The 26,638-nt window shown below is 29.4% G+C and overlaps 1 protein-coding gene across 3 annotated transcripts; it reads right to left on the reverse strand.

Moving 5' to 3' along the window:
* Window positions 1-458: 458 nt before the first annotated feature.
* On the reverse strand, window positions 459-26,638 carry LOC107439237 (Probable tRNA N6-adenosine threonylcarbamoyltransferase Tcs3). Of its 3 annotated transcripts, none has more exons than XM_071181960.1 (13): window positions 26,346-26,638; window positions 25,138-25,256; window positions 20,950-21,069; window positions 18,006-18,112; window positions 16,517-16,585; window positions 14,842-14,937; window positions 14,719-14,768; window positions 12,342-12,420; window positions 10,900-10,999; window positions 9,396-9,452; window positions 7,327-7,402; window positions 3,988-4,086; window positions 459-558 (listed from the first exon to the last, which is right to left on the reverse strand). In XM_071181960.1, exons 2-13 carry the CDS (start codon window positions 25,250-25,252, stop codon window positions 519-521), a joined length of 1,008 nt encoding a protein of 335 aa, XP_071038061.1. In that variant the 5' UTR covers window positions 25,253-25,256; window positions 26,346-26,638; the 3' UTR covers window positions 459-518. The 3 variants fall into 3 exon arrangements, with proteins under 3 accessions (XP_071038061.1, XP_071038062.1, XP_071038064.1); XM_071181961.1 differs by having other exon boundaries at window positions 26,418-26,637; XM_071181963.1 differs by lacking the exon at window positions 26,346-26,638 and adding an exon at window positions 25,653-25,759.

Below are 26,638 nucleotides of genomic sequence, written 5' to 3' on the forward strand. Positions count from 1 at the left end.
ATTCACTCTAATCTACTTTCCATTTAATTGTGTAAGTAATAAGGTTACTTTGACCAGCCAATCAATTGATTATTCGGATAAGACAACTAGCTGTCACAACAATCCCCCCAAGAGGACCGCTGCCTGAACACACGGCACACATGCCGTTTGACCAGATCAACTGGAGCAACACCCATTTAATTGTGTAATAAAAATGTCAAATATTTCTCATGACAAAATTTTTGCAAGTAAATAATTTTATAAAAAACATTCTGAATATATTATTTTTAATTTTGGTAAAAGAAGATAATGTATATATAAATCATTATTAAACGAATTATTTAACAAGATTTTTTATAATATCTAAATTTTATTTATTAAAAAAATATGAGAACAAAAACTTGAGCTTGATTATTAATAATGCTGAATCAGCATAATAAACATACTATTGCAAATACAGTCAAGAAAACAGGGTTGGGTCACAATATTAAAAAATATTTAATTAAAATAATACAATTTTGTCATTCAATTTGAAAGTGTCAAGATCTCCAAGTTACTTCAACTTCATCTGTACGATACCTGGAAAAAATCAGACAAACTGGACTTATTTACAAGAGCTTAAATGGGTGTTTTTATATTAATAAATGCATATAAACACATAATTAATTATAAAAAATGATTAGGAAAGTAAACAAATGAAAGTTATTATAACCAATGATAAAGCTGCAAATCATATAAAACTGAAAATACAGCTGAGTCCCGATTATCCAAATTTCCGCTCTAACTGAGCTATCAAATATTTAGAGAATTTTTTTGTTCTAGTTTATTTTTTATTTTTAAAACTGCTACCGAAAAAAATTCTGAATTTTATCTTCCAAACACTCAAGAAAACAAGTTGATGGACAACACGAGATTAGCGATGAAATGATCAATAATATTGTCAATAATGAATCCAGCGAAGATGATGAAGACAGTGGGGATAAAAATCAAAGCATATAAAAATCTCTCATACAGATGGACTAAAAGCTATCGAAAGTGCTATTGAATATTGATGTAAATGATGAGGTGAATTAACATACTTAGTTATGGCGGAGGTTTGTTCTCCGTCAGTCGCCGCCGATATTCGTATAGTGGAAAATAACTTTATACAGTCTCCAGGAAAGAATATACAAATTGTTTAGTGAAATTTAGATTTTATTAAGCATAATTGGTGATATAGAGAATGGCCATTTCTTCATCCAAAAAAAAAAAGAAATGCCACAAAGGGATGAAATCAGAATGCCCTCTTATTGAGAGATCATACAGCCAAAATATCATTTCTGACGGTTAGAAATTGAGACTGGGGAGGCCCGTAAGGGCACTCCCAGTCTCCACAAATTTGAAATTAAAAATGAATATAATTATTCCTAACGGACATAGAAAGTATGGGTAAGAGATCCAAAATTGGCAATTTATCGAAATACAACATAGCCAACCAGCATAACAATATTGGGCTTGGCGATCACAAGTGGCCAACAAATTTATGAGAATTATTGCAACCATGCAACCGAAACATTTAGCGGCTGGAAATTAGAATAAAAAGTTATTAATAGTTTTTTTGTTTTCGATTAGAGGCGACAGTGAATTAATAAGTCTGCATTAGTAATGAAATAAAAAGTATCCGTTACATTGATCTATACAAGAAGAAATAAATATTTTATGTTAGTTTTAAAAGATTAAGTCTTTGATTTATTTTAAATATAATTCTATTAATAAAAATCAGCTTAAGTAATGAAAGATATTTTAAAAGATAGGAAATAAATATGTAATGCCAAGTGTGGCATCACATTATTGAATGATCCCCAAGTCCGATTCAATGCTGATGGTACTGATCTATTAACAGAATATCGCGAGAAGGCCATTAGCTTGGCAGTGACGAAAACAATCGCATGTCACTAGCGATGAATTCAACCAGAAATTAAAATTTTCTAACACAATTAGGGAAAATAATTTGACAATGTTTTGTTGGTCCCCGTAATCAGCGAAAATTCAAGAGATTTTTCGGTTCAATTTAAGAGGATGGCAAATAAAGGCTAAAGTTATGAATCTCATACAAAATACAGCAGAGTTGCACGCGAGAGGGCAAAAGTTCTTGCCAATGAATCCAGCTCAGTATATGCACATGCGAACCTACAAGTATTTTGTGAAACATGTGAAATGAATGGCGCTTTCATGCGCTACAGACTGACAAATAGATTGTGGTTAAATTAACTGAGAAAACCTTGCATAACAATGTGAACAATGTCTTCTTGCATAAATCGTGGCAAAAATCAACATGGTAGAGAAAAAATATCTCATTTTGGAAAACGTAAAATTAAGCACTTTTTAAAAACTTCCAATGAAAAAAGCACCTTTAAGGACTTTTAAAAAATGAAAATCAAAAATAAGCACCTTTAGGTACTTTTATAAAATGCTACGCAACCTGCATTTTTATGTTCATTACATCCTTAAACTTTTTTTAAATAGTAAAGGACACTTAAATCAATTTTAAATATTTATAACATAGATTTAAAAATATATTCTCTTGAATAGAGATTCTAAATTTTACAAAAAATAAAAATTTTTGAAATTATTTAAAAAAATAACTCTCATTAAAAAGTTTGGATACATAAACATTTTCAAATTGACAATTATAAATGAAGTAACTTTTCTTTTTAAGTCTGTCTATTATTTAGCGTAAGAAATTCCCAAGTATCCAATCAAAGTATGAAATTGATTAAAGCAAATTTTAAGAAAAAACTTAAAGAAAAATACTTTAAAATAATAAGTCAAAATGTAAAAGCGCTAAAACCAAATTCGTCTTATGTAAACAATTTAAATAAAAAGTTCGAAACCAATACCAAGCAAGACAAAATTTTAAAGATGTGTACGTTAGCAAAAGCAGCACTTCATCAGGGGACGTTTAATGCAAATGTGATATTAGTATTTTCTCAGTGTACTTTTGACTTTTTTTTTTTGTATCATTGAATTTTAATCTTTTGTTTCAATACTTGATATTTTGATTGCATTTTCTTACTTAGTTTATCTTCAGGGCACAGTCAGTTTTTGGTTTAACCACTGACTACAGAAAGGCTCCAAAAATTTTAGCAGACAGTGATGAAGTGCTGTTTTCGCTAACATACATATCTTTAAAATTTTGTCTTGCTTGTTTTTGGTTTCTAACTTATTTAAATTCCCAAGTGTGCAATAAGTAAAACAGTAGGAATTTCTGCAGAAGCTCTTTCACTGTGTTGTGCTCCAGTGTTGTCCTGCAACAGAATAACTCCACAAAAAAGTCTGCCTTTTGAGTTTGGTCAGTGTTTCCAAATATCAAACCCAGCTCCAGAAAGGAGTAGCCCTTTGATAATAAATAGTAATAGATTAATAGCTGTTATACTATCCTTTGTCATAGTTTGTAAGATGATCACAACCCCTGTGAAATGTGCCCCAATCATTATTGTCACACTAGAAACTACATTTCAGGCTTGTCACTACAGGGTCACCTCTCAATTTCAGAAAAAAATTCCCTAACTTTTCCAGGTATACATCAGGTAAATTTCAATAAAATTCATACTTTATTTAAGTTACCACATAAAATTTTTCATCAGAAAACTTGGAAATATGGAAAAGTTTCACTACAAAGCAGAATTTTATAAAATAATTGCAATAGATGTTAGAATTATTTAACTTGAATTGTAATAACTTATTACTGTTATTTACAATTAAAAGACTGGCTATTTTCCAGTCATGATATAGGAATTTACCAGGTTTTTTGTAAAAAATTGCAACTTTCCCTGACAATTCTGTTTTTTAGAGTTAGAATACAATTCCAGGTTTTCCCTGATCTCCATGACCCGTTGGAACCCTGCACTACTTCTCTAAATAAAATTTTTATGGTTTACTGGCATTGGCTTCATTATATAGACTGTAACTATTATATGACTCGTCACTATTTCACAAAAAGCCATTGTATTGTAATAATATGCATACCTTTGTGTGACGGTCGTGTCTTCAAAATCTGTCACCTGCCCAGAACGGTACATTTCCCAACCAGCCTGGGCAATCATTGCACCATTATCAATACAGAATCTACGGAAAGAGAGTGAATCTTACACATATAGACATGTTAAAACAAACATTAGAATTCATTAAGTCGAAACAGAAGAGGTCATGCATCATCTGTTATAAGTTGGACTGTTAACAATTTAAGACTTTTACAAAATACTAAACACAGCATCAAGGTTTTGGATGCCCCAATTGCTTCTATGCAGGACATTTATGTTGTCTCAAAGTATCCAAGTTTGTATTAGAAGACTCTATAAAGTGAGAGAAACTTTTCATCGAAATTTTGTTTAATCTCCATTGGTGTATTAAAATATAAAGTTTAGAGAAAAGTAAATTCCAACATACCTAGAGTAAGCCATGGAGTTTCAAACAACAACAAAAATTATTTTCAAAATATCGAAATACAAACAAATTATGGGAGGAGAGCTTTGCCAAAATGTAATCCTGAAACTTTATGGCTTACTCTAAGTAAATCAGAATTCACTTTTTCCTAAACATAAGTTTTAAAATTACATATGTCGGTGAAAGAAATTTAATGCAAAAAGTTTCTCCCATGATATAGCATCCTTTTAAAGTGACCAAAATCAAAATTCATGGAAATGACAAAAAAATTTCAAATGTTATTTTTCTTACCGAAGTATAAAAATGTGTGGTTTACTGGTGATAAAAAACTATCTTCACTCAATCTTGGTGAATATTCTATCATAAAATAAAGCAGTGCTCCTAAGTCAACATATGAACTACAATGACAGTCAAGATTGGAAACTTTTTGTGATTCAAAAATATATTAAAACTACAATTCCTATTCTACTTTTTGTAATAACTTGTACATCTTTTGGAGTGCAATAAATCTATAGCCCATTTCTCCTCACTAAACTACACTTTAGTTTATTATTTATAAAAATTTTAGTTAAAATACTACATTCAAAATCCATAGCTTTGAATGAACACAGCATAATTTCACGATTAATATTGCTGCCAATTTAATAATCAATGCTAGTTTTAAAAAATGTGTAATCATTAATTATAACTATTATCTAGAGTATTTAGCATCAAAGTTACATTAGGGTCTGTCATAAATTTCTTCCACACAGAAAGTAATCTAAAACATGCACTAGAAAATGAAAATTACATTAAATTAAAACCTAATTTCTAATTTAAAAAAGTCAGGACAACACATTACATCTGATATCACACCTGATTAGACTAGAGTAACTAATGGCAAAATTTAATGAATAAAGTGCCATAAACTAAAAAACTTCATTAATTACTTTACATTTAAGTAATTAAATAATGCAGCAAGAAATTTTTTTTAATTCAATTTATTAATTTTAAGTATATGTTTCATTTACTTGCATTTTACAATAATTATTTGAAAATAATTTTTAATTTTAAATTATATTTTATAATTTCATATAAAAATAAAATAAGAGTCAGCAGTTAATGGTATTTAGGCTTTGCATTTAGATCTGTAGAGTTTAAAAAGTTTTCTTTGAGTCTGATAAAGAATCAAAAGCATCCAAAGAAACTTTTCCCTTACCTTACCTTAGGACAAATTGCGACTGTTAATATTCAAATTTTATAATTAAAAGTAATGTAATGAGTGTAAATGTTCTAGAAGATGTCAAAATCTGTTTAACAATTACGAATAATAATTATTAATTAATAATTTTCTTTAATTTATGTTTATCACACAATTATATTGAAAAACATGTTTCATCAATAGGTATAAGCATTTTCTTGCATCAATTAATCCCAGAGATAAGATATTAAAGCATGAAAAATAAACATTTTAGGGGGGGGCAAGTTTATGACCACTCTCCAAACAAAATAATTGACACCAAATAACGATCAAATTTCACAAATAAAATTCGAACTTATTGAGAGAAAAAACATGCTTAAATTAAATAAATAAACAGTAGGCAGCCTAACCTGATAAAACACTTAAAAGTTTAGCATTTGAATCTTTAGGATTGAATTTTAATGAGAGAAAATCCAAACATGACATCAAAAGTTATGAAGGAGGATTGAATTTTTTTTCCCCATAGCTTTTGCAGTACATAAATCTGGAGACCTGTATCAAAATATTGCCAAGACTATAGCAGCTTATATAATAACTATGCATTAATATGTATCTCATTTATTCTAAAAGATATTTGCTTAGGAAATAAACAAAACTGCATTTTCATCTAAGCTTGAAACCCCCCAAGTAGTGAGGGGGAAAAAAGATGCAGTGCATTACAGGGCAAAATTAATGGTCACCACCAGGCGACTAAATATTACAAGTGGTGATTAAAAAATTGTAAGCCGATTGTCACCTGATTGACATTTTTTTGCTCTTGAAATGCACCCCCATGTGCATTTTATTATTATTTTTTTAATATATATGGAATTATTTAAATATTTAATAATTTGAAACTTCCTTTATTTCATGTTTGTTTCTTAAAATGTTTTTTCATTTTAGTAATGAACGTTGTAATGCTTACCATGCTTTGAGAAATACAGTAGAACCTGGATTATCCAAGCTAATTGGGACCGCTAGTATCTGGGATATCGAACATTTCGGTTAATACAAACTGCGTTTAAAAACTCACCTCGCTCGCAAATTTAACATCTTTTGAAATAAGAAACAGAATGTTTTTCAAATGATAAAAATAAGCATATATAAAATTATAATTCACAGCTCAAACAATTTTAAAAGGAAATCAACTACTTGTAGTAAATTTTAAAAAGCAAATAGAATTTTTTTAACTATTTTTAAAATTAAATTAAAAGATGCATTTTCAAAAATAACAGAAGAAATTATTGTATTTTTTAAATTTAATATACATTAATTTGTTGATTTTAAATTCCCATTTTTTTAAATATTTTGCTACCTTTTGCTACAAAATTACAGTCCAATAACACATTAGCACCTGGTGTACAATAGGGTTACTGGAAACAAAGCATTGCTCCATGCTGTTAACTTCTCAGGGTGTAATATTTCTTGGAAGTTTAGTGTTTTGGGGGGCAGTAGAGCTGGACAGCAAACTAAAAAGTGTGGGTTTTTTTAGGGCTCATTCAGAAAGAAAAACAGACTTCGTTATCGGCTATCGATTAACTGAAGCTCAGTTAATTGAGATTCTACTGTATTTCAAAAGACAAATAATAAAAGATAAATAAAAAGATAAAAGATAAATAAATAAATCATTAAAAACTTTCACATTTTTTTAAAAAGTGACCACTGTCAAAAATGCTCCAACTGACCAATAGCACAGTGCATACCTTTCATCAGTTGCATATAGTTTGGCTCCTCTTTCTTCAGCCATTATCCCCATCATTTCTTGCAACCTCTCATTGCCTAAAAAAATTCTTTTTCATAAGGAATTTTATCTCGTACAAAAATGGTACCATTTAGGACAACTTCAAAAGATAAAATACAAGTTGGTTTGTCATATTGGTAGAGCATTAATTTGTTATTCTCAAAACCAGCTGATCTCGACAGAAAACAGATCTCAATAATAATATTTAATGCCAAATAGAATAATAAAATCTACCAGTGTCAGTGATTTCAGACTAACAAATTAAAAAAAATGGGTTCAAAACATTAAGTATTTTTTATTTATACACAAATACAGTTTTGACAGGGTGCATAGCCAATTTTTTAAACAAGAAATAAGCACCTCTTAAGCACTTTTCAAGCACTCAAAAAATATTCTTAAACTCTGCTTAAAAATAAAAAAAGAGGAAATATTTCTGTATCTTGATCTGTCACGCTAACTACAATTGACAAGGTGTAAAATAGATTTTAAACTTACAAATTAAAGAGAAAAAAATAATAATATGGAGATTTTTGCCCGGGAGTGGCTACTAGTTATACCTTTCAAGTTGGTTCCTTTATGTGATGTTGTTTTTAGTTTATTGCACGCTGCTGCTTGGAAGTTGCCAAGACTTGGTGATTATTTTGCCACATATCACAATACGGAAATCTCTCCAAATATAATTAGGATATGTAAAAAAAAATATTTTTTTTTCTATTATTGTATTCTAATTTCAATAATAGGAAGAAAATCTTTTTATAAGTGCGCTTATCCTAATAATATTATTGTGATTGAATGAATTGTAGAAACATTGAATACAATAGTGTGAAAACGCCTTTTGCATAATTGGTGGCAAAAACTGACATGATAAAAAAATATCTCATTTTGAAAAAGGGAACATTAAGGATTTTATAAAAACACCCAATGAAAAAAGCACCTTTCACAGCTTTTAAAAAACAAAAATCAAAAATATGCACCTTTAAGTACTTTTTAAAAACGTTACGCACCCTATTTGAGAAAATGAGATTAAAAGTTTACAATGAATTATGAAACTTTTTTTCCAAAGCAGTGTTTATTCCTTACTAGTATCAATTACCTGTAACTTTCATTCAATCCACTGAGTGTTAACTATGATTTTTTTTTCAAAATTTTAGGTGTAGTCTTTTCTTTGTCAAAAAATCTGCTATCCTGTCATTCAGTGGGACAGTAATGCAACACAATTACAAGTGGGACAGTAATTTCAGTACAATTTTACCCAGGGAATCAACACTTGGAGGGTTAATTTTTTTTTCCTTATGCATTACAGCCCATTGGGGGCCTTGCCTTACTGAACATAACTTTACATTCCTATTCCTTACAAATCTTTTAGTCGTAAATTGCCAGTTTGAAATTATCATTGTAGTTAGATATTTTGCTACATCAATCTCTTTTTAGGTTTCCCACTGAATCTTGACTTTATAGGTTTGCAATTTAAGATGTTTCTTTTTATTCATTCTTTCTATATAGCCCTAATGTTATGAATCAATATTTTTTTCCTTAAATTTTTTTACTGTGAATTGTTTAATTGAATTGGTTAAAAAAAATTTCATCTTTATTGCTCTAAGTTCAGATTTCACTACCAGGCTGCATCAAAGGGTTAATGGCCGTGATAAAATAAATGTAACAAATGTCCAACCAATAAAATCTTCAATAAAAAGAGAAAGAAAATTGCAGTAAGCAGATTGATGATGAACCAATGATAGTTGATTCATGTGATAATATCGCCAACAGAAGAATAAAAAATTTCCATTTGCAATAAAATATTAAAAAAATTTTAAAGGAAAAATTATAAGGTAAAAAAAAAATAACACTGAGTTTTGAGAACTAAAAGATATTAAAAACTACTAAAAATTTGTAAAAATTTCAAAAAATTATTAAAAATTTCAAATAAAAGCATTGATTTTTAAAATGAATAGAGGAGTAAATTATTTTTTGTTATTCATAAAGAAAGTATTATCTTGAACAATAGATGCAAATATAAAACAAACAACTTACAAGCTACTCCACCAACTAACAGGACTTCCTGTGAACCACAATGGGCCATCGCACGTTCTAGAATAAACATATTTTTTAATAAATACCACTTAAGTAAGTAAAAAATTCTAATCTGAAGATTTAGGGTTGTCATTTCTTAAATGCAGAACTTCCATAAAATTGCAAATCTTAATAGATTCTATTATTTTTCACTGCTTATTATCCAATATATACATAAACATCTTAACTACAAAAAGAATGAGAGGAATCTATCAAGATTTTGCAGAAAGTTATCATTTGAGAATTGAAAATTATGTTGAATATTAATGTTATGCAATCAAGCGACTTCCAAATTATCAGTCACTTCTAATTAAAATATAATAAGTAGGGCATTTTTATAATTCAGTTCTGAACTTGGTCACAACTGCATAAATGCCATGTTTAGTAATAAACTGACTTTATGTAGTTGTTAATTATGTAGTTTATTACTAATCCATTTTTATTACAATTAGTAATAAATACAAAAGCCAGGGCGTTAATCACCTATAATCTTCAAAATAAGTGACCAAACATTTTGAAAAAAGGGATTTTTCTAGAAAAAAGGGAACAATTTTTCAAAAGCTGCTTTTTTTACAAGAAAAATATCTATATGACATACCTGCCAACTCTTAGTGTCTTCCAAGAGAATTTTCACAATGGTAGCAAAAAATTTTTTTGTTGAATTACTAGTATAAACAATAATACCTGTCTTATTTGGATCAGAGTTCGAAAATAACATTCCATAATTATTTTACACTTTAATAAATATTAATCCATTTATATGCAGTGGTAGTCAAAATCATTTTAAATAAACTTAATAAATCGAAGAAAGAAATAGGAAGTATAAATTTTACTACCAATTTAAATGCAAAAACAAAATTTTTTACAAAATTCATAAAAGTTGCCAGCTATATATGTAAAGATATTCAATTTTCACTAAATATAGATTCACCTGTATTATATATATATATACAAACTACCCTAGACTAATGGAAGAGATACTTTTCGTTTTTGACATTTTTTAAAATTTCTCAAGAAATACTAAAAATATTATGTTGCAACTTTAGAGGCGTTTAATTCGTGTGATTTTTCATACTTAGCAGTAAGATTTAAAGCTTTCAGAGGTTTAGGAGACCTACAATAAATTATGATAGAAAACAAGTATTTTTGAAAACCTTATGCCAGAAAATCAAGCAATAAGCTTCTTGCATCGATTACTAATGTTGTTATTTTTAATAGCTACATAAAACTTCATGAACTTAGTGTAAATATTTGTGGAGATGTGAATATAATTTATTAGTGGTTTAATTAAAAATTGATCCATTCATATGGGAATGGGATATATTCTGGCCTTTTTCAAAAAATTAATATTCACAGAAAAACTTAAAAAGCCACTTTACTCACTAAATTTGAAATATTTATGCTGCGTTATGCACATGTAAAACATGTGCACCAGAATTGTTTAAAATTGAATTCTAAGTATTACCTGTTGTTTCTACCAACATGGCAAAAACTGTTTCTTGCAAAGAGAAACATAAATCCTCTTTTGTATACTGGCCATCTGACAAGAAAGAATCAACACGCTCCTACAAATTACAATAGAGCAAACTTTTATATTAATGAGTTTAGCTAATAAATAATACACATAAACTAAACATTGGTTTCTCCACAGAAATAACAAATTAACCTAGAAGTAATTCTGCATTAACATTCAGAATGTAAAACAACGTCACTCTATTTTCTATCTACCAAGAGCCCTGCACTTTGAAAAAAATAACTCTCTGATTTCCATTACACACTTATTTAAAATAAAGGAGGAGTTTATTTATGCTACAGTATTCTGATTACAGGATATTGGATGTATAGAAAAAAAACGTAAACATTTAAAAGCAGTAAAAACGTCAAAAAATCAGTGTGTTAAAACAGTGGTCCGTCTGGCCCCGTGCCACTGATGGATGCGGGTTCATGGCTCAAATGGTACCAGATCATACAAACGTCCATTTTATTAATTTTTATTAACTGTAGTGTATTTCTCTCGGGTTTGTACCACTTTCCATGGACGAGAGGTTACCCGGGAGCTGAGAGACGTTGCCTAAAGCCGCATCAATATCACACAAGCAATTGTATTTTATTTTAAAGGCATGTTTAAGCATATTTAAACACAATTAAATTAAAATTATTAAATCAAAATAATTCAAATTATAAACAGAATTAATGCCCCCCCCCCCAGCAAGGCGGAGAAAAATTTATCAAGTGTTGACTAGACTGCAGTGATGAAACTGCGTTGATGAGTACTGCGTTAAAACAATAGGACTTTCAGACACATGGATGTTTATTACAAGAGTAAGCAGCGCAGGAAGCACTAAGAAATAATTAAAATTAATTACAAAATAAATTGATACTACATTCCTAATGTTATCGAAATGAAAAGTAAACATTTGCGATAGCTTTGACAATTATAGTTGTGAAAGCAGTGCCACCATTAAGGGGGAGCCATTAATAATGTACCATTTTTTTCTCAATGTTTCGGACACCCCTTTATTGCAAAATCATATACTTCACCCCTTTGCCCAATGTTTTACACTATATTGACCTAAACAGATAGCTTACAGTTCAGAAACAAAGCATTGAAGTAAGTTTTGATTTTTGTTAGACAATCTGTTTTCCGAACCAGCCGAGGTCCTGGGATATTGTACTGAATATAACAATAACCAATATAAATAAACAATATAATAAGAATATTGAATTTTTTAGCATACCAATAATATAGCTAAGCTCTCATAATTTATCAACAATAACTAAATATTTTTAAATGTAAAGTTTAATATTAATGATTTTTTTTTAAATGTTGCTCTTCAGCCACCTTAAAAAAATAATAAAATTAATTACCACAAAATCTTTTTATCAAAAATTTACAAATAAATGTACCTCAATATAAGATAATAAACCAGAGAAAGACACGTCCATGCCCTTTACAACGTATGGCAGAGGCAAATAGTTTTTCCCACTAAAAATAAATAATTCAGTAAATAATTAAAAAATATTAAATAAATTTGAATTCGCTTTAAATTAAAAGTGGTTTAAGACAGGTCAGTAAGCTTATAATCTGAAGAATTCTAAGAAGACATCTCCAACAAAAATTATTTTCCTTTTGTTTAGCATTGGCGACAATCAGCGTACATACAAAACATAAAAATGCATGAAATAATACTTACAAACAGAATGTCTAAACATAGAAATTGAAAACTTAAAGAACCAAGAATCTTCGAACTACTTTTTAGTTTTATCCAGCAAATAAATTGGTTTGTGATGATTTTAAATCCATCTTACTGTAATTGAACTCAATAAGAATTTTTTTAAATCTAAACGTTTTTGAATCTATGCTTGATTGATCTATTGAAAAGACACATAGCTTCAAATTTATTCAGCTAAGTTCCAAAGATAGTTAAAAAGTGAATGAGTTTAGTGTATAATTTGTATCAGTTTTATAGTTCATGAATGTTCACCAAAGTAATTTCTTGTAATAAGATGTTTGTATAGGCTCAAGTGCACATGATCATGAAACATACTTCTTAAACTGTTATACACAATTTTGCCAAAAGTATCGAGACTGGTCTGGTACAGAGTAAGGGAGTCCTGAGCAGTGGTTGAAAGTAGCGCACAACAAGTAGTAAAACTACTATAGTTGATACTTTTTTCGTAGTTTGTAGAGTAGTGCGCTACTTTTTTTTAAAAGTAGTGTAGTGAGTAGTGCAATACCATAAAAACAGTAGTTTGTAACAGGCATGCCAACTACTTTTAACGTTAGTTTAGAAAAGAAACACGGTTCTAATACAACTAATTTGATGGGTACAAATGGTACCTATGGATGCAATGAAAATGACCCTGTAGTTGAGCATTAACAGAAATTAAGTACTTAAAATCACGTATAACTAATATTTAAACTAGCTATTACCAAAAATAGACAATCACTTAGGTCATATTTAATATGCGAATGCACATTCCTAAACATTGATCGTACTTAAAAGGAAGGAAACATACTTTACTGCACTTAATTTCTAAAAGAGTATTAAACAATTAAAAATTGAAAGTATTTGATATTTTTGCATTTCTTAAAGGAAATATTTTAAGGGTCGGGATAGCCTGGTTGGTAGGGCGCTGGGCCTATGTCCGAGAGTTTGTGGGTTTGAACCCTGCCAGCTGAAGACTCCCTGTGTAGTTGGTGACTGATGCAGGTTAAGATCCCGTCGAGTCGCAAAGTCCTCCATGTTCCTATAACAAATCAATACCTCTGGCGGTACTGGATTGGAGATTGATCGTTCTCTGATGCACGTCAAAATTACGATCTGTGGATGAATGAATGGGTTATAAACAGGTGTGTATGATGTGGCACAAATCGAATTCTTGGTCATAGATAGCGCCATAGAAAAAACAAGAATCGCACACTCTGCCTTAAATTTGCTTGGTTTCACCAAGCAGGCTTGCCCGTGTGGCAAGTGGCATTAGAACCAACCAATATTTACTGTCAAAAAAGGCATAAAAAATTGAAGGTTAAATGAACAAATTCTAAAGAAATGTTTTGGAATAATAAACTGGCACATGTAACAAACTGCGAAGTAGTTACCACAATTCCAAAGTAGTTCGTAGTCACTACATTTAAAAAGAAAGGTAGTTGTAGATGTATATAACTACATTTGTAACGAAGTAGTTGCAGTAAACTACAAAAATAATGTAGTTTTTCCAACCACTGGTCCTGAGGTATGTAGTATTAATGTGATGTTGGTGCCACTTTCGCAGACCTGCACACATCTAGTAAAAGTCTGAAGTTTGAGTTAAACATTTCAACTACCAAGTCAAGAAAGATAAAAATTAATTTCAATATAAAAACTATCAATAGAGAAGAAATTTACCAATAGACAAAATTTTCAGTTACGCTTTAAAGAAAAATGGTTTAATAAAATTCAATTACAAAACTAAAGTACATGATGCTGTAACAGACTTATGTCAATAAGGCTTTCAAGTCACAGAATAGTTAGGAATTAAGCAACTTGAATAAAATTCCAAACATGAAATTTCATGGTTGCATTTTTAAAAATTATTGTTTGCTATTTCGAAATTCAGAGAAAGTTTAAAAATAAACTAGAATACTAATTACGTTTCAGAAATGGTTAAAAAATAACTCCTATAGATAAGAATAATAAAAGAATAGATGATGATATCAATAATGATGATCAATGCGGCTTTGATTTTAAAATGAACAATAAGTTTAAGAAAAATTTAGAAAAAGTATGGAAAAAACATTTACTTTTTAGCTAATTGCTCAATGTTATAACCAGGACTAGGATCATTAGATAGCTGAAATAAAAATCAAATCAGTTAGTTATAAAAAAAAATCAATTCAACTTGCATAAAATAAATTTAGTGTTACCTTCAAGGCTCTGGCAAATCTATCCAGGCAGTTACCGACAGCTATGTCTATTGTTTCACCAAATATCCTATACCGTCTTTCATTATAAGCTATTATCTAAACAAAATTTAATTGCAAACTTAATTCCAGTTTTATTGATACAAAAATTTCCTATTTTAAAACTAATTTTCAATTCTCTGCTGAGCACAATTTTATTTTAAGCTAATATTTGAGACATTCAAAGCAAATTCAGTCCATGCAAAAAAGTTTTTTAAATAAATAAATTTTATCAGTTTTTTAAATCTGTAAAAAAAAGAACAAAAATAAATAAATAAATAACAGGGATGAGAATGGTCATAAAGCAAAAAGGATGAAAATTCAAAATTTGTCAAAAGGGAAAAAAATTACATGTAAAAGATACGAAAGATGCTCCCATCAAAATTAAACCCCTTAGGTTGAGGAAATAGTTGAAGCAAGGTGGGGGGGAAGAAAAGGTGTGTTTTCATTGGTAGAAGACATGCGATCTTATTGGCTACAAAAAAGGTGACACCATACTGAAAGCAAGAAAAAGTAGTTTTCGTAGGAAAGCAGGTTCATGTTGGAAAAATGAAAGACTTATGAAACTTTGACTTGAAAAAGGCGGAAAATTTGACATAAAAAATATAAAAAGCCGGAAATCTGGCAAAAGGCGGAAAAATCTCATCCCTGAAATAAAAGTTTATAATTTTTTTATTCAGTACTTTTGATTACAGATTTCGCATTAAAAGTACTGATAGGGTACTGAAAAGACTAAAAACTGGATTAAGAGACCTTTTTTTTTAAAAATGATAAATAAAATTAACAGAATGATTTAGAGTTTCAACAATTAAAACCATACAATCGACATGACACTTTTAATTACTGTTACAAATGCTGCATCTCTGACTGCAAAAATGATTTTATGATTGCTCTTATGTTCGTCATATTTACTATTAATTTTATTACCAGGTGGGAAGTGAATTTAAAATACTTTTGGACCATTAAGGATTAAAAAAAATAAAAAGTTTGCAGCTCTTTCTTTGTTTTTAAGGTTGAGCTGCATTAAAATTAATTCCTGCTTTGATAGCTTTTTTTTTTATGGCCGTAAATGATGTTACCCTTAGAGATGGAGGCGGTTTGTAAAATTGTAACACATGAAATGTGACATTCCACATTTTAATTCTAAACTAAAAATATCTAAAATTGCCATATAAAATACTTTAATATAATTTTTTTCATATATTACTTTCATCTTTTACATTATAATAAGTACAAATCTAATCATTATTATTCTTACGTTTACAAATACCATTAAAAAATTTTATTAAAATTTCAGAACATTACTGACATTCAGTTTTATAAATATGCATAACTCATTCTCCCACAGAAGTTTCAACAACTCTTTAAGGGTGCACATCAAAGTTTAGATGATTGACTACCCAAAACGCAACAAGAGGAAAGATTTTTTTTCTCGTACATAAGATTTTAGAACGAATTGTAAAAAAAAAAAAAAAAAAAAAAAAAAAAAAAAAAAAAAAAAAAANAAAAAAAACTATTTTTGGAAAGAACAAAAAAAGAGTTTAGCTCATTTGTGTGTCTGGACATCTGAGTATCAGACTTTGTACTGTAAATGAAAAGATTGAAATAACTTAAATATCCACATGTTAACAAAAATTACCTGAGTATTTCCACCACTGACATACAAGACAGTAGGATTATCAGCACCAGTAACAAGGCGTCCCATTTCGATATTTGTTATCAATGAAATTAAGGTGTCATAACAAAAATGCTTTTTTAATACACAAATCCTAAAAGATAAATTAATAAGGAACAATTAAATAATTAAATTATACTCTTTCAATACATGAAGAAAAAAATCTCCAAAACATTTCCTCCTTTATATTTAGAAAAAAATGTATACAGTTTGATTCAGCTTAAAGGTTGTTTCGCACCAACTCTTTTCAATTAAGAGGGTTATTCGAATAAAAGAGGAGTGCTTTATTCAATCTCAATTTATAAATTTTTTTGATTAAATAAACTCTATTTAATGATCAATAAACAATTGTAATTAAAACTATCTGTTTTAGTATCATGAAATATTTTTTGTTCCTCTAATGGCAGGTAACTGAAAAATCCATTGCAACTGGTAAACCCTGAGGCAAAATCGTGACAACACAGCAACATTGTCGCAGTATGTTACAGAATTCTTGTAGAAAGATTTTTCTTTTGGAAAGTAAAAAATTTTGATTTCCTTTTCAGAAAAAGATTTAGAATGATTTTCCTTTTCGCTGAATTATATTCAAAAGATGCCTTTATCTTGCATAGGAGGGGGAAGAAATGCTCGTGAATTATCTATTCTCATTTGATAAATAAAAATTCGATAATGATTGGCTTCAGCAAGATTTCAAAAGGATAATATATCAGACAAAAAACATATATATTCCAAAATCACAAAAGTTTAAAATATATTTTATTTTAGAAATCACGTTCTTTCCTTTCATTTTTTTATTTATTTCTTTTTATTAAAAGGAAGCCATCTTTTACATTTTATGACGGTAATATGGAGATTCTGTTAAGTTTTAAGGATAAGTTTTGGAATTATTTGGTACAATAGTCTGATCAAATAATACCAAAATTACAGCTATATGTGTATGCTCAAACAATTCCGTTACATCAATAAATCTAATATGTAGCTAATGGAGAAAATTTTAAACAGAAACAATTCTAACTGACTTCAATTAATGATATTATTGATTGGTTATAACTAGATAATGATTGGTTATAACTAGAGATAGAAGGAAGCTTCGGTAAGGACAAGGCTTTGGCCAAAGCTTTTTCCTCAATTATCATATCATTGATAATTTTAAGAAAACTAAATTGGAATATTAAGTAAAAACAAACACAGTAAGCTGAAAATGTTGTACAAAATTAAGGATATTAAAAAATATGGAGCATGATAAGATATTATGTATATAATTATTGAGCATTTAATGCTAAAGCTCAATATGTACAAGATTAGAAACTTCAGCTGAAGCCAAGCTTCATTATTTGGTGCCCCCGCTAAACTGCACTTTCACCAGTATAAAATGAGATTTCTCAAAAATACTTTCCTTAAATACAAATGTGTATAATATTAAAATAACAAAATTTAGTAGAAAATACAAAAGGATATGACCAATACAATGATTAACACCAATAATTGGTTTTTTCCAAAGTTGCGCAATTGTGCGAGCAACAACAGCAACAGACATTAGAGGAGCTGCAATGCCAGGACCTAAACAAGATTATATAAAACTACAGCACAGAACTAAACCAACATAAGTACAAATATAAAAAAATATTTTAGAAATGAAAAACCTATTTTTTACTATTTTTTTACTTTGTTACATTTCTTGTCCTTTTTTTATTTTTGTTGTTTACTCAATTTTCATGACATTACCGTATTTTTCGTCACAAGCGCCGCACCTCGATAAAAATGAAATTTTTTAAAAAAAGTTATAGTAAGCGCCACAATGGCGCTAAACCGCGCATATCAGCATCCTTTTAGAAGAGACCTTTAAATTACCATTTAGAATATCTGTATAATAAAAAATTACATTTTTTTATGCATTTCATAAAGTAAAGTTTTCATTTCTAAATTATAATAAAAAATTTCTTTTTCAGCAACAAAAAAAAAGCAACAAAAAAAGTTCTCTTTCAGCAAAAAAAAGAAGAAAAAAACTATATAAAATAAAGTTGTTCTTACCACTTGGCCCCACTCCAAAAAACAGAAGAACAGCAAAAAAATATTTATATGTTCAGTAGCTGAATTAAGGCTGAACTGATTACAGAAATCCGTAAAACAATGTAACAAGAAAAATAAAATAAAAATTTATTAAAAGAAAGATTTTAAAATTTATTACCGTTAACAATTTGAGGAAAAACTAATACATAATAATGAAACAGCTAATAATAATGAAATAAGTAATAATAACAAGAATAAGAAATAACTAAGCAGGCCCCAAAAAAATTCTGAAGGAATGAGTGAAGGGGAAATAAGTTTCACTTTCGCAATCTTTGAGGGTGGAATTTTAGTGGGTAGAATGCCCTCTCCTTCAATGGAAATAACCCAATGTGACTCAACTTAGAAAGAGAGAAGAAAATGTTTAAAAGAGGGGTGTAACCCACCTCCTCCACGTGTCATTTCTATTGGAGCTGTTTAGGAGGAATCAATCAGTTATATTTTAAAGGGGTTGGGGAAAAGAAAAGGGTATGGGACCCCTAATCCAGCATTCCAAAATTCGGCACTTAATCTGATCTAATCTTTTTTTCTTTTTTTTTTAAGAAATTTATATTGATAAGATAAAAAAAAAATCAGCTATATTCTTTTTATTTGGAATTTTATTCTGTTGAAGTAACTTACTTTATTTTATCTTTTAAAAATAAAAAAGAAGCTTGAAAAAAAAAATCTGTGTCAAAGGAAACATCTGTTTCCAAAACAGTTTAAAATGAAGTGAGAAGTAAAAACACCTGCATTTCCAATGAACAAAATAAAGAAATGGAAGTTGGAAAAAACTGATCAATCAATCTTGACAGCTATGCTTGTGCTTTACTGATTTGCCCCCACATTTCCTTCCTCTGTTTGACCATAAATTGGCCTCACCCAGTTGACATTGAAACTACCATGCGGACAACAAAATGAATTCTATCCCTTTTGCGGTTTTTTATTCGATTCATTAATTTTTTTTATTTTGCCGCTTTTTATTTTTTCTTGTTAATTGTTGCTTGCTTGTTTCTTTTTATCCTCATTAGTTTTTAGCTTGTTTTTTGTTGTTATTCATTGTTAGTTTCTTAGCATTAAGTGCTAAAAAAAAATTTTTTTTTTTTTTTGTAGTTCCCTGTTAGCTTTTTTTTCTTTCTTGCGAGGTAAGCGTCTTTTGTTAAAACAAAATGTTATCTAAAAGAAAAAACAAGAACTATGATCTCGCTACAGAGAAGAAACGATTATTTCTTCTTCATGGGATTCTGATTATTTCTTCTTGATTATATTATATAGATTATTATTTTGATTAGTAAAATTTCTCTTAAGATGGGCCAGTTTTAAATTCACCCCATCATAATCTACGATCGAAACTTGACTAAATTTATTGACTTTTCAGAAATTAACAGTGGAATTGAATTATAGTAGTAATATTTGGGGGCCATATTGGAATTTCCGAAAGAGATCCGAAGTTCGGCATTTCGACAGTCCCGTGAGTGTCGGATTTAGGGTCCTATTCTTCCTTTTCTGTTCGCTCAAATTACAATTGCCTAGGCGCTAAATAGATTTCCAGCTTGCGATTTTTCCTTCAGCTGGGGGTGGATACAAGATGCATACCTTTTAAATTTTCTACTTATGCAATGTTTTTTTTAAATTATTATTTCGTTTATTTATTTTCCTACAGGCTACTGCCGAAAGTTTGCTAAGAATTGGCGATGTTCTGCAGCAGATCGCGATACGGGCGAATATTTCGTCGACTTTGTTATTAATTTTTTTGTAATAGTCTTTCTCTCAGAAAATGATTTCATCTTAAATAACTTTCCTTGACAAATTTTTTTGCTACTAAAAAATATTTCGTCGTAAGCGCTGCTGCATCGAAAGTGCCGCATGTAGGGGAAAAAAACTTTTTTTTCGATAGCGCCGCGGCTCTTCCGCCGAAAAATACGGTAGTGACCCCGAAAAATATTATTGTTTTTAATAAAGTTTCTGCAAAGTGATGTGATATAAATGAGTGAATTATTGTATGCGTATCAATCAAATAATTACCTCAGAAAAAAATGAGATTTTAAATAAAAAGAAAGATTATAGGTAAGGAAATCTCAAGCAAGCAAGAGAATGATAAATTTAGAAAACTTCTCATTAGAAAAATAAAACTGAATGATATTTTTTAGAATGTAGTTGGAATGAATTTGTAGTTCTGTACATAATACCTTTACTATATTGGCTTTTTTTTCTACATCTATATAAAATTTTTAATCTTGAAGTAACAAAAAGATCAATAAAAATAGCCTTAATAGTATCTTTTTAATTTTAAAAACTTAATAAAAAAAAAAGAAACTGGCTTAAATACAAAATGAAGATCATTATAATACCTTTTGTATAACAAACAACATCAATTTCAGATGGTTCAATCTGTGCTTCTTCCACTGCTTTTTGTAAAACATCCAGAACATGCTTCTGGTGATGGTGAGCTGTATCTCTTGGCAAAAATCCTAACAAAAAATAACAAAAGTATATTAAATTATTTTAATCTAAGCATAGACTACAGTAAAACTATGTTAGAACACTATTTTTGTCATTAAATAAATATATTGCTGCAGAGAGATATATTGCTATAATGAGGGCCTACATTCTGGAGAGTACAATAAGATTTTTTTTTCTTTTCAATTTTTAGCATTAATATATGCATACATGCATTTATATATAAATATTATATCATTGGTAATGTTAAGTATTTCTTTAAAGGAAAGTTGCTTTCATCCTATCATCTTAGGAAAAAATAAATTGTTACAAAATAACATGCTTCAAACTTGAAGAGTTTTCATTGAATCATCTAACTTCACATCAAAAAAGCATTTGATTCCTTAACATGATGTGTGGGGCTCATGATTAGGTTTAAATATGAATCGAATTAAACATCTGCAACTTCTGGTCGATAAAGGAGGCATTTTTAAAAAGGAAGGGCTTTGGATAGTCTCCATCTATGTGAAGGATGAGGTTGTACTGATATCTTATATTAGTGAAAAGGAAAATTCCAAACAGTCTTATTTAGACAAAAAAGATAGAAAACATGGCAAAAGATGATAATAAAAAAAAGAATTTCTTTTAGTATTTGGAAAATAAAATCTAAGATAAAAAAGAAAATAAATCCAAAAACTTTTTTTCTAAAAATTCTTTTGCGCAGCGTATACTGTTTTAGAGAATATTTCAATATTGAGGGCGTAGAACAACATTAACTCTTTTGCAGATTTATCAGGACAACAAAATATTATTGTAGTAGAGGAAGTTATTGTGTTATTGTTGTATTAGATATTGTTGTAGTGACAGTTCACAGTATTTCAAATAGTGGATAATTCAAACATCAATATCTATGAGTATAATTTTTAAAAAACTCACATAATTTTTTTTCATAACAAATGTTATTTTTACACCAAAAAGAAATTAGGAATTTTTTTTCCCTTCAGTTACCAACCACCCTTGTTCAGACATTTATCAAGTCTGAGCAGCAAACTAGCCTGTCTATGACCTCTCTTCAAAGAAAGATGCCACCAGTGCAGACGATCACTACTGAACACCGTTTTGTGTCATTCTCACTGTCAATGGACCACGCTACAAGTTTAAGAACTCGAGGTACAAGATCGGAGCGGAACAGAAAAAAATCAAACTGTTCCCAATCGAATTGTTGAATAAGGTTTTAAGTGAAAACGAACAACAGAATTGGGACATGCTTTGTCATGAAGTAACATGAGGAGGCATTTACCCAGGATTCCATGTCTTTTAAGAGAACCCCATACCACGGGAGAAACTTTTCGCAAATGCTCATTCACCTCTATAGCTAATAACTAAGTATAGAAAAAGTGAGTTCAGACAAACTTAGAACAAGCCATAAAGTTTTAAATACTAACAAGAAATTTTTAAAATATCAAAATCAAAATAAATTATGAGAACTAACTATATCTTAGGATTTCGGAATGGAGAAGTTCTATTCCAGTAATTTGTTTGCATTATGATATTTTGAATTTTTTTTCAGTAATCGAAACTTAATGACTTACTCTAGGCTTGCCTGAACTCACTTTCTCTTTTTTTTTTTTTTTTTTTTTTTTTGAAATTTTAAATTTGACATGGAGGGGAAAGAGATTCTGCGACAAAAAACTATCCCGTGGTATTTTGTCCTCTTAAGTGCTCACCACATTTTTCACTGTGAAATATTTTTTACGGTATTGTACTGCACTGATTAACTATATTACAGAACACACTTCACGGTCAGGGGAAAATTTTGAATGTTTACTAACAAATATAAACATGATCAGTTAACAGACAGATCAGTAGAATGTGTAATCAGATAGAAGAAAACAGTACTAACATTCCAGACACACTGAGACCACATATAAACTTTAAATATTACCGCTTTAATTTTAAATGTTTGCCAATAGAATGTCAACAAGCCAGTTGTACTATAAACAGGGATGAGAGTAGTCAGAATCACGCAAATATGAAACTCTACATCAAATTTAAAGAATGCGAAAATACAAATCATGATGCGTAACTTTTAGATCACAATACATAATTTTTAAATTGCGTGATATTACAACCGCAAAATCGAAACACGACATTGGATTTTAAGCTCGCGTGAATATGAATTGCTACATAGGGTTTTAAAAGCTCATAAATAAAAATCGCTATGCTGGTTTCTTAAATCTCGTAAATAAGAATCACAATGCACAATATTTAAATCGCCTGAATAAGAATCGTAACGTTCAACTGTTAAATCAGGCAAATACAAAAATTGATGTTTGATAATAAAATCGCAATTTTAAAAATGCATAAATACAAAACACGATATTGGATTTTTAAATCTCGTAAATAAGAATCATAATGTACGGTATTTAAATAGCGTAAATAAAAATCGCAATGCGCAACTTTTAAATCAGGTAAATGCGAAAATCGATGATTGATATTAAAATTGCGTGAATAAAAATCGACATATTTGCAGAGTCTGAACTTGGGATTTCCAAAAGGCTTGTTTGTATTGTTTTTGTTTAGACATAATAAATTAAAATTTACAAGATTAACTGAATGAGCAAATAAATATTTTCACCGCAAATCCACCTCTATTTTTTTCTCTCTTTTTTTGTTTGTTTTCACGCCAGAATGTAAGAAGCAGCGACGTCTGAATTACGAAAATACGAGCTGTCCCGCCGACGGATAAAAAATATGGAAAATCTTATTTTCNACCGGATAAATATCTTTGAAAATCGTAAATAAATATAATTATTTTACTTCAACGACTGAATTTTAAAAAAAAGAAGAAAAAAAGCGGGATATTTATAAAAAAAACTAAACTTTTAGAGAATCGGAGTTTTTGATAAAAAGGCTGAAATTCGAGAGAAAAATCTCATCCCTGTATAAAGGCCAACCAGTTTTATCCCAAGGAAATGATTTTTAGAGAAACTTCAGAGGGAGGAATAAGGACTTCAATAATTTCGCTCAGTGGAAAATTAAATTCCTCATAAAATATTTAAACTTGTGCAAAAAAAATTTTCAGCGGAAATTCGGGGGAAAAATGGAAAAATCTGAAAAAAAGTGGAAATCTCATTCCTGACCATAAATTCCGGATTAATGGATAGAAAGGAATGTCATCAAGAGTTTCATTACCACAAATTGTTGGGACCTTTGAGCATAACTTTGATAATATTAAAATTAGTTTTACTTTGGCACATCAGCTCTTCTCAATCCTCTCCAAGTATCATTTATATGAATGTCAATTATCTAGTTAATGACTTCAATTCTGATTGATAATCAACAATTTATTGCTAATATTGTTAAAAATGATGTTATGTCATATGCTATAATTAGTATGGATATTTTAACTCAGGCTGAAAAAAAATACAGCAGGTTCTTAACAAAAGTTACAGCAGGTTGTTAAAAAAAATTTAAATAATGAGATGGAACAGTTCGAGCAATTTTTGATTTCTAATATTTCCATTAAAGACAATTTCAGTTTTCCTTTTTTAGAAACATTTTTTTCTCCTAGAAATTAATACTTATGTCTGATAATTAATATTTCTTATAAGTTTTTCAGATGATGTTATAGCGAGATATTTTGAATTTTTGTAGCTGTGATTAAGTGAGTATATATTACTTTTTATTTATATTTTGTTCACTGGCACACCTGGGGTCAGGTGCGATTTGTCAGATGACCAGTGTAGGAATGCCTCTACGCACAACAGCAGCCACAGCCTCTAACAACAGAACTAGTTTAGAGCTCAGACGGAGAAGTCATTTTTAAAACTCTTCTCAAATTTGTTAATTTTTATCATTAAAGTTTATTATTTTTACAATGTGTGCTCTTAATTCTGGCTCAATATATGAAATCTCTATTTTTCTTCTCTAACCATTGTATAGGTTTTTCAACCTCTACAATGGCTAAAAAATTATAAAATCTGAATTTTAGAAGATAATAAATATAATCAAACATTTATTTTTAAAAAAATGTTCTAAGATTATTGTCGTAAGAACAGAGAAATGTATATAAAAATTGATTGATCTTAAAAATCTACCTTCACCAGGAGGAGTTATGTACGTAGCTCTACAATTTGATAATACTTTTCCATCTTTAATGATTCCAACACCCAGTTTATTTGCACTTCCTTCTAATCCGATGGCTATAGTCATCTTTCTACAATATAAAATATTATTAAAATTTATTTTACAGAAATTAGAAACACTACTACATTTTTATAAAACAGCATGTAACTTGAAAATGGAGAAAAGAAATTATGAAAAAAAAAAAAGATTTTCTTGTGCATGTACTATTAATAAGAAACTTAGATGAATGAAATATATTTAGAAGTTTTTTAATGGAATTCCTAGAAAAAAGGTTGGGTAGGGTTAGAATTATGTATGAAAGAAACCTATTTCTTCCAAGACACTAGAAGAAACTGTAAAAAAAAAATCTCAATAACATTTACAAAATGCAAGAAAGTAAAAATCTTTAATATCATTGTTTAGCAGTAATATTTAATAAAAGCCACCAAAATAGTTTAATTTTAAACAAATTAAATTTAATGTATACCATAAAGTTATAAGTTTTTCACATCTACTTTATTTTAACAATACAATAATTTCCACATTATTTATTTCAATTTTATTCAAAATTTATCCAGAGTAATATATCATTTATTTCACTCAATCACCATTTTTTTTCAATTATATGTTGTTTAATTTAAATCTCAGTTTCTATTAAATCATTGTAATGTTAAAAATAATTCATTTATGCAATGGAAAAAATATATATTATCAGTAATCTGTTGTTTTTTTCTTCTCCAGTTTCTTATATCTTATTTTGTATTCGTCATAGAACAGCCGACCCAATTTTTGGGTTTACGACTACTAATGTTAAACTCCGTAGCCTTGTAATTTTGAACCAATCCAGAAGACAAAGAAACTCGTGGATCAGTACCATCAGAGGTATTGATTTGTTATGGGGACATGGAGGACTTTGCGACTCGACAACTCTTACGGGCATCAATCAGCATTTACTACACGAGGAGTCTTCGGCCGGCTGGGATCGAACCCACGAGCTCTTGGACATGGGTTCAGTGCCCTACCAACAGAATGATCGCCAAGTCTTGGTAACTTCCGGCTAGCGACCCACGAGAAACTAAGAAAAAACATGACAAAAAGGGTAAAATTCATAGCCACCCCAGGGCAAACAACTACCCTTTTTTTTAAAAAAAAAAATTCAAGTTTGACATTCATTTGGTACCTTGGCGACTGTAGCTGGCACCACAGATCACTGACTGGGAATTATTAAACTCTATGGTATCCAAGAACTTACTATGAAATAGTAAAGTTGTCAGCTTCAACATAAGAAACTGCTCTAATTAGTTTTTAGACAATACAATATTGAAGCACAAGAATTCTATGTTTTTTCTAAGTGTTTTTAATTTTCTCATGAGAAATATTAATTATGTAGCAGGGACTAATATTGGGGATTTCTGCCCAGGTATTATGAAGATTTTATGAATTTGAACACATTTAGTCGATCAGTTTCGGATC

The sequence above is a fragment of the Parasteatoda tepidariorum genome, chromosome 6, assembly GCF_043381705.1.
Source record: "Parasteatoda tepidariorum isolate YZ-2023 chromosome 6, CAS_Ptep_4.0, whole genome shotgun sequence".
NCBI lineage: Eukaryota > Metazoa > Arthropoda > Arachnida > Araneae > Theridiidae > Parasteatoda > Parasteatoda tepidariorum.

What these genes read in the sequence shown, in the direction of transcription:
- LOC107439237 (XM_071181960.1), bottom strand. Translation starts at nt 25,252, where the DNA reads ATGACTATAGCCATCGGATTAGAAGGAAGTGCAAATAAACTGGGTGTT. An exon ending in ATCATTGTATTGGTCATATC is followed by an intron (nt 16,586 to 18,005) that starts CTTTTGTATTTT and finishes ATAACAAATATC; the next exon opens with GAAATGGGACGCCTTGTTAC. An exon ending in TCAGTGGTGGAAATACTCAG is followed by an intron (nt 14,938 to 16,516) that starts GTAATTTTTGTT and finishes AATTTTGTTTAG; the next exon opens with ATAATAGCTTATAATGAAAG.